Source organism: Sinocyclocheilus rhinocerous, unplaced genomic scaffold (assembly GCF_001515625.1).
Source record: "Sinocyclocheilus rhinocerous isolate Xijiao unplaced genomic scaffold, SAMN03320098_v1.1 scaffold288, whole genome shotgun sequence".
Lineage (NCBI taxonomy): Eukaryota > Metazoa > Chordata > Actinopteri > Cypriniformes > Cyprinidae > Sinocyclocheilus > Sinocyclocheilus rhinocerous.
Window position 1 is genome coordinate 390,713 of NW_015635021.1, and position 9,146 is coordinate 399,858.

At 36.2% G+C, this 9,146-nt stretch overlaps 1 protein-coding gene across 1 annotated transcript in view; it reads left to right on the plus strand.

Annotated features, from left to right (window-relative positions):
• Positions 1-9,146, plus strand: part of LOC107746017 (phosphoglucomutase-2-like) — a 13,511-nt gene that overhangs the window by 2,849 nt on the left and 1,516 nt on the right. Inside the window, exons 2-12 of the mRNA XM_016560060.1 lie at positions 1,958-2,125; positions 3,663-3,854; positions 5,374-5,457; positions 5,548-5,741; positions 6,393-6,582; positions 6,718-6,815; positions 6,892-7,075; positions 7,157-7,250; positions 8,215-8,344; positions 8,442-8,631; positions 8,727-8,860. Coding sequence (XP_016415546.1) covers positions 1,958-2,125; positions 3,663-3,854; positions 5,374-5,457; positions 5,548-5,741; positions 6,393-6,582; positions 6,718-6,815; positions 6,892-7,075; positions 7,157-7,250; positions 8,215-8,344; positions 8,442-8,631; positions 8,727-8,860 — 1,658 coding nt within the window. The remainder of the gene's footprint in view (positions 1-1,957; positions 2,126-3,662; positions 3,855-5,373; positions 5,458-5,547; positions 5,742-6,392; positions 6,583-6,717; positions 6,816-6,891; positions 7,076-7,156; positions 7,251-8,214; positions 8,345-8,441; positions 8,632-8,726; positions 8,861-9,146) is intronic.

Below are 9,146 nucleotides of genomic sequence, written 5' to 3' on the forward strand. Positions count from 1 at the left end.
ATTTTTTTGCACCCTCAGATTCCAGATTTTCAATTAGTTGTATCTCGGTAAATACCATACATCAGTGGAAAGCTTATTTGTGACCCTGGACCACAAAACCAGTCTTAAGTCGCAATAGTCAAAACTACATTGTATGAGTCAAAATTATTTTTCTTTTCTGCCAAAAATCATTAGGAAATTAAGTAAAGATCATGTTCCATGAAGATATTTTGTAAATTTCCTACGGTAAATATATCAAAACTTAATTTTTGATTAGTAATATGCATTGCTAAGAACTTCATTTGGACAACTTTAAAGGCGATTTTCTCAATATTAAAATTTTTTTGCACCCTCAGATTCCAGATTTTCAAATAGTTGTATATCGGCCAAATATTGTCCTATCATAAAAAACCATACATCAATGGAAAGCTTAGCCTATTTATTCAGCTTTCAGATGATGTATAAATCTCAATTTCGAAAAATTGACCATTATGACTGGTTTTTGTGGTCCAGGGTCACATTACATATATTGTAAAATCTAATTTATTTCTGTGATCAAAGCTGCATTTTCAGCATCATTACTCCAGTCTTCAGTGTCACATGATCCTTTGGGAATCATTCTAATATACTGATTTGCGGCTCAGGAAACATTTCTTATTATTATCAATGCTGAAGAAGAGTTGTGCTGCTAAATGTTTGTGGATTTTTTTTTTTCTCGGGTTTGTTTGATGAATAGAAGTTCAAAAGAACAGAATTTATTTGAAATAGAAATCTTTTGTATAAATGTCTTTACTGTTTTTTAATGTCTTTTATAAATGTCTTTACTGTCACTTTTGATCACATTTTATATGTGTCCTCGCAGAATGACAGTATTAATTTCTTTTCGAAAAGCAGATCCCAAACTTTTACAGGAGAGTAGATTTCAAAGTATTGATAAATTGGTTTGGGTGTTTCATATTAAAAACTTTTGCATATCTTGGCAAATCTGAGCAGGTCACAGATCACTGGGTTCTTTTTCTCAGCAGAAAAATCTGAGAAGCAGGAGATTTAAGAATAAACCTTCATTTAATCTCAAGAGAAACATTTGAGATAATAAATCATCAGGAGTGTTTTTGAATTGAGCAAATGTGGCTGATTCATTTGCTACAAACACGTGACCTGCCTGAACTCACAGCGAAGAGCATTATGCTTCAAAAACAAAGAAACATACAAACAGGCGCAAACAGTTTCTAGACTATCCCAGTTACACTGAAACAGTCAGAGTATCCTCTGATTAATACAACAAAATAGCATGTAAGTCAGTGTCAATGGACAGTTCCATAAAAGTAATTACAATGCATATTTGTGTAGTGTCATTACAGTAATTGGAGTCTTGTGCTTAACTGGGTCACATGAAACAGTTAATGGTTTTACGCAGAAGTGGAAGGTCAGCGATTAAGCAAAATTGGACATTCAGTTGAATTCAACTTTTTTTACAGTGCAAAAAAATTTAACTGCTGCTGATTGGATGTCCAATGGGTAGAACTATACAGTTCGTTTTTTTTTTTATTGTATATTGGATGTGTAGTCACCAAAATGATTGTATTGGCCCATGTGCTGCTCAGAGAGGACATCATAACATGCAGTCAGGAATGGATCAGAGCTCTTTGCTTGCATCCTCACATGGTCTCACTTATCAGGAGAGTGAAAGCATATTGTCCCTCACATGATGGACAGGAGACGTGTAGACACACACACACACACACACACACACACACAATACTAATCAGAGTCATCAGGACAAAGTGTCTGCTGGAGACATAGAGGCTCCTTTCTTCCTCCTTTCTCTTACTTTTATTGTCACTTTTAAATACTTTAAAACTGACCCAATTAACTTTTTTAATACACGTTCCTGGTCTTATTGTGATTTTCTGAGTGCACATTATTTGAAAGGATTTTTTGGTAAATATAGAATATAATTTTGTGTGTGTGTTTACAGAATCCAAAGACGGCTGCTGCTGTGCGGACTATGGTTAAGGATAGAGCCATGTCAGAGCTGCAGAAGTGTTTCGGGGCCCGTATGGAGTTTGGCACGGCGGGACTGAGAGCCGCCATGGGACCGGGAGTGTCCTGCATGAATGACCTCACCATCATACAGACCACACAGGTGACATACAAGATTGTCAAAACAGCAGCTGATAATGTTTGTTACAATAGTAGAGTATGTCCTGGGAAGCTATGTACCCTCCTTAAAGTCGGAATAAAATGTAAATTTACCCTGTCTATTTTGTAAATGCATGTTATAGATGTTATTGTGAACAATTCATGTGTATGCTTCAATTTATAAAACCTACTCGCATACATATTCATATATATATGTATATCTGCTTACATACAAAAACACAGCTTAAAGGAATACTCCACTTTTTTTGAAAATGGCCTCATTTTCCAACTCCCCTAGAGTTAAACAGTTGAGTTTTACCGTTTTCGAATACATTCAGCCGATCTCCGGGTCTGGCGGTAGCACTTTTAGCTGCAGCTTAGCATAGATCATTGAATCTGATTAGACCGTTAGCATCTCGCTCAAAAATGACCAAAGAGTTTCGATATTTTTCCCATTTAAAACTTGACTCTTCTGTAGTTACATTGTGTACTAAGACCGACGGAAAATGAAAAGTTGTGATTTTCTAGGCCGATATGGCTAGGAACTATACTCTCATTCCGGCGTAATAATCAAGGAACTTTGCTGCCGTACCATGCAGCGCTTGAAAATAGACTAACTTCCGTCAACATAACCAACGTGACCACCTGCTTGCACAGGGAGCGTGCTGGGGACTATTTTCAGGCGCTGCGTAATATCATTGCGCCTGCTGCACCCAACTTTTCATTTTCCGTCGGTCTTAGTACACAATGTAACTACAGAAGAGTCAAGTTTTAAATGGGAAAAATATCGAAACTCTTTGGTCATTTTTGAGCGAGATGCTAACGGTCTAATCAGATTCAATGATCTATGCTAAGCTACAGCTAAAAGTGCTACCGCCAGACCCGGAGATCGGCTGAATGTATTCGAAAACGGTAAAACTCAACTGTTTAACTCTAGGGGAGTTGGAAAATGAGGCCATTTTCAAAAAAAGTGGCGTGTTCCTTTAATGTATGTGTAGACTTAGGGTCTGTTCACACCAATGTTTGGCACGAAAATTTTTGCATGCAATTTATCTGTTCAAATGAGAAAAACTGGCAGATGGGCTGAATGAAAATGCTAATTTATTCTCTGACAGTAGGTGGCGCTTATAGAAAATAAAAAATACACAGTAAGCAGAGCTGGGTAGATTACTTACAAATTGTAGTCCGTTACTGATTACATGATGAAAACTGTAGTTCGTAACGTAATCTAGGTTACTTGTATTAGGTAATGTAATCTGACTTCTTTTTAGATCGGACCAAAGTTTCACACCAAAATTCATCTTGGTGTGAACAGGCCTTAAAGGGATACTCCACTCATTTACTCACCTTCAAGCCGTCCCAGATGTACATGACTTTCTTTCTTATGTGGAACACAAACAGAGATTTTTTAAAAACTGTAAAGCATAATCAAGGTTCCAAAAGCCATTTATCACATTGTCAGTTTTCACATGGTCACAATACATTTTGTGTTAAGTGAGGATATTGATTGACATTCATTTCATTCTTTTTGCTTCTGGTAGGGTTTCTGTGCGTACCTGGAGCAGTGTTTTACAGATCTGAAGCAGAGAGGGGTGGTGATCGGGTTTGATGCTCGCGCTCACCCCCCTAGTGGCGGCAGCAGTAAAAGATTCGCCTGTCTTGCTGCTTCTGTCTTGATCAGCCGAGGCGTCCCAGTCTGCCTCTTCAGTGACATCACACCCACTCCATACGTGGTTCGTATGAACCTTCTGTAGTCATGGAGAGAAAGTTCAGGTGTATTACTAATTCTGATATGCTAGAGCCATGGCACTGTGGTAAACCAAGACACATAGAACCTTATGTAGGTGTGCAGGTTCGAATCTTGACTTTGACATGTTCCAATACCATTTTTTTCTCCTCTGTTTAAATTGTTCTCTTCATAGTAAAAAAGGTAATGGTATCACAATGGTATTTTGACATATGCTATTTCACTGAATGATTACTGTAATGATTTGCATGATACATATATTTAGGACATATCTATGGAACATGAAATTGTAACATTGTACAGTTTTTTTGGTTTATTATTTAGAAGTGTTGTCCATTGTGGTTAGAGGTTTGCTTTCTAAGATCTTTTTGAAAATTTGCTACTTCCAGCTGCAAAGAACTAATCACAAACCAACAACCAAACGCATGAGAAAGAAGAGAGAGAGAGACATTTGCAATTGCACGTGAACACATTGTGAGATTGTTGCATAAGAGACTAGAATCGTTCATGAAGATTCTTCACGAATCATCCACTTTTCTGTTCCCATGAGTACACGGACACGCTCTCACTCATTCTCTTGTCACTCTCTCAACCTTTCCCTTTGAGCCCTCAAACAGCTTTCTCTCACTCGGTGTCCTCTAGCCCCAAAACTTTTTGGTCACTGTTATTTAAAATGGAGTACTCGTCCAAAAAACATTGATTTAAAAAGTCAAAAATTTCATATTTCTTGTAATTTGAGAGGGAAAATGTTATGCCATCCACATAACTTGACATATTCTTTATCTCTCCAAATCTGTAACTTGGTGGCCCGGTGGTATCTAAATGTCATTTTTTCAATTTTCAGCCAAGCATGGGTCTGGGTACAAATTTTTTGCGCAGTCAGAGAGCTGCCACAGCATGATCATGATTCATGTGCACCTTGCATGCTCGGAGCACATGTTTGCTCTACATTTTATGTAGAGTTATTTTTTAAATTTACATGATACATTGTTGTGTTACTCTTAATAAAATATACCTATACTATGTGACTAATAACTAATTATGTTTGTTACTACTTGAAAAAAAGTACATTACTTTTCAAATGTTTGGGGTCAGTAAGATATTTTTTAAAGAAATTAATTAATACTTATTCACCAATTAAATTGATGCATTAAATTGATCAAAAGTGACAGTAAAGACTTTTACTTGTTACAAACTTCTGTTTCAAATAAACACTGTCCTTTTGAAATTTCCATTTATCAAATGTATCATAGTATCCACAAAATAAATAAATAAAATAAAAAAATTGGATGGTTCCCCAAAAAGATTTACAGGTTTACAATGATTTTTCAAGCGCTCTGTCATATATTACTGTTTACTGAAATAATTGCATCCTTGGAAAGAGTCGTCTTTCCAAAAACCTTAAAAATATCTTACCGACCCCAAACTTTTGAACGTTAGTATAAGTGTAAATGTAAACAACAACAGAAAATGAACACCTCTTCTCTTCCCTTCTCTTCTTTTAGCCTTTTACTGTATCACATCTAGGACTGTGTGCTGGTGTCATGGTAACAGCCTCCCATAATCCCAAACAAGACAATGGATACAAGGTATCTTCGATCCCTAAATAAAATGTTTGATTTGTATGAATATAGACTTATAGATACTTATAGACATTTTTCAATGTGTGTGTGTTTAAGGTGTACTGGGCAAATGGAGCTCAGATCATTCCTCCCCATGATAAGGGCATCGCCGCAGCTATAGAACAGAATCTTGAGCCGTGGCCTAAATCATGGGACACAGATGGAGCTCTTCAGAGTTCCCTACTCAATGACCCATACCAGGACATACACCGAGAATACTGCCAAACCATACAACAGCACTGCTTTCACAGGTACTCACAAAGATATGTCTGCAGAACTAAGAAAATTATATATTGAATTCCGTTTGAACCATCTGAAATTAAGTTTTAAAGGGGTCATATGATGCTTTTTTAAAGATCATTATTTTGTGTATTTGGTGTAACAGAATATGTTGACATGCTTTAATGTTCAAAAAACACATTATTTTTCAAATACTGTACATTATTGTAGGTCCTATCAGCATATTAGAATGATTTATAAAATAAAATTGTTAAATAAAATTTCACAATATTAGTGTTTTTCTGTATTTTTGTTTAAATAAATGCAGCCTTGATGAGCATAAGAGATTCTTTAAAAAAATATTAAAAATCTTACTAATCACAAATATATATATACCGGTATATAATAACAGCTTTTCTATAATTTTAACATTTTTAACATTGAAACACTATAATTGTAACATTTTCAGAAAAATAATAAAAAATAGATATTAAATATATTTCAAATATATAAATTTGATAAAAGATATAAGTGTAGCTGAAATATTCCTAGCTCAATAATTTTGAAATCAAATCTAAATCAATTTGAGTCCATAATGAATCTGAATCAAATCTGGAAGTCAAGTCAATACCCAGCCCTAATACTTCATCAGTCTGATTTTCATTCGTCTTGTGTTTTAACAGGGAGCTGAATAAGAATACAAAGGTGAAGGTTGTCCATACGTCAGTTCATGGGGTGGGCCATATTTTTGTCCAGGCTGCTTTTAAGGCCTTCGACCTTCAGCCTCCATATGCTGTGGAAGAGCAGAAAGATCCTGACCCAGAGTTCCCCACAGTCAAATACCCCAACCCTGAGGAAGGAGAGGGAGTCTTGGTACAATACACTGACACACACACACACACAAATTGTATTGTTGAAATGGTCTTTTTATGACATTTGGGAAAAGTAAAATTTTTTTTGCTCTTATTATGTAATGCCAGATGCAGTAATCTGTGTTTGTGTATGTAGATGCTGTCCTTCGCACTGGCAGATAAAGAGGGAGCAACTGTTATTCTGGCAAATGACCCTGACGCTGACCGACTAGCTATTGCAGAGAAGCAGGAGAGGTCAGTGTTATTTGGCATTCCGTGTGGATTATCATTGAGTGTGTCATTTTATGAATAGCAATAATTCTTTCTGTAGTGAGCAGTGGAGGGTATTCTCTGGGAATGAGTTGGGTGCTTTGCTCGGATGGTGGATTTTCCAATGCTGGAAGCAGCAGAAAGAAGATGGAAAAGCCTCGATTAAGGATGTCTACATGCTATCCAGCACCGTCTCCTCAAAAATCCTCCGTGCCATCGCTGTGAAAGAGGGCTTCCACTTTGAGGTACCTCTGCTTCTAATAAAAAATGTGATTATTCACTCTTGATGTTTTTACTGATTGTCTCTCTGCATGTCTCTTTTGCAGGAAACTCTAACGGGCTTTAAATGGATGGGAAACCGAGCCAAAGAGCTGATGGACCAGGGAAAGACTGTTCTGTTTGCCTTTGAAGAAGCTATTGGTACTCTGACATCCACACCGCTAAACATTTACGTGCATTTGTGTGTCGTTCTGGTGGTAACAGTCAGGATTGGTAACCCACTGATCCTGGGTTCAAACCACAGACCCTAGAGACGTGAGGGGCCTCGGCAAACTTCCAAGTGGGCCAATGGATGACTTAAAATATTCAAATTAATAGAATTAGTCATAAAATAATCTAACTTAACATACCACATATATATATGTATATACCACATAATTAGCAGAAATACTGGAGGAAATGCCTTATAAATTCAAAAATAAAATTCAAGATATGAGTGACCCTGTATGGGTTTTTGTCTTATATTTCTATCATATATAGTTTAGAAATGTCACAAGCAAGAGTGCCGTTTTTTCTGCACGATTGCAAATGTGATATTGATCGTTCAATAAACAAGAAGGTAATATTGTTACATTTTAGACACAATATTGTCTTGTTTTGCTCAAACAAAAATATGTCCTAACAAAGCCACAGAAGAACTGTTGTGCATCTCTGTGCAACACACGGCGGGGTTTCGTTACTGAATGAATCTGTGGTTTTTAACGAATCGAGTGAGCCAATGATTCAGTGACTTGATTCATTCTCGAATGAATCAGCCGTTTGAATGAATCGACTGACTGAATGACTCACTCGTTAACACGCAGTTGGTGCGTCTGAAATACTGTCTGAGTAGGCACTACATTTGAATTGGAATTGACCTTTAATCGCTTGACAGCCCTAATACATATCATTATGATTCAATGAATATTTATGCATCACAATATCAATTCATACTACGCCAATCCAGATCATAGTATAAGAACCCTTTATGTTTTAAACTTAAAACTAACCATCCTCTATATGAAATGGATCTCCATCACTATTAGATGGAATATTAAAAAAAATAAAAAACTGGTGCAAACCTCAGAAGCTTTAATATTGTTCTTTGGTTGCTTTGTTGTTGTAGGTTACATGTGTTCTCCTGCAGTTTTGGACAAAGATGGTGTAAGTGCGGCTGCCATTGCTGGCGAGTTTGTCTCTTACCTGGCTTCTAAAAATAGAACTCTGTCCCATCAACTCCGATCCATTTATGAGGAGTATGTGTCACAAAAACTTTGCCATTGACATCTCTAATAATTTATGTACTGTATCTTCTTGTTAATCATTATTTTCACACTGTCGTACTGTTTTCAGGTATGGTTACCACATTTCCAAGAATTCCTACTTCATCTGTCACGACCAAGACACCATTAAACGCTTGTTTGAGCGTCTTCGGAACTATGCCGGGGAGAATTCGTACCCTAAAGAGTGCAGGGGCTTTGCCATCACAGCAGTGAGAGATCTTACGACAGGCTATGACAGCAACCAGCCAGACAACAAGGCCGTGCGTAGCCCATAATGATTAGAATGATTGTGATAGCTGATCTTATTTAAAGTTTTCTTATCCTATATCTGTGTGTCTTTTTCTGTTCGTCACAGGTTCTGCCCACCAGTAAAAGCAGTCAGATGATTACCTTCACCTTTGCTAACGGGGGCGTGGCTACAATGAGGACCAGCGGCACAGAGCCTAAAATCAAATATTACACTGAGCTCTGTGCCGCACCAGGAAACAGGTTTTTAGACAGCTTCAGCATTTTACACTGTCATCACTATAGGCCTAATTTTAAAATTATTATTATTATTATGTAAAATTATTGCTGTTATTGTTATTAAAAGTGATTTTATTTTATTATTATTTAATTAATAAAAAAATAAACAAGTCAAAGAAATTTTACTATTGCAATAATATTTAATACATTTGATAATAATAATAATAATATTTATATATTATATATAATATTACATATAATTATATAGTAATATAATAGTATATATAATAATAATAATAATATATAGTAG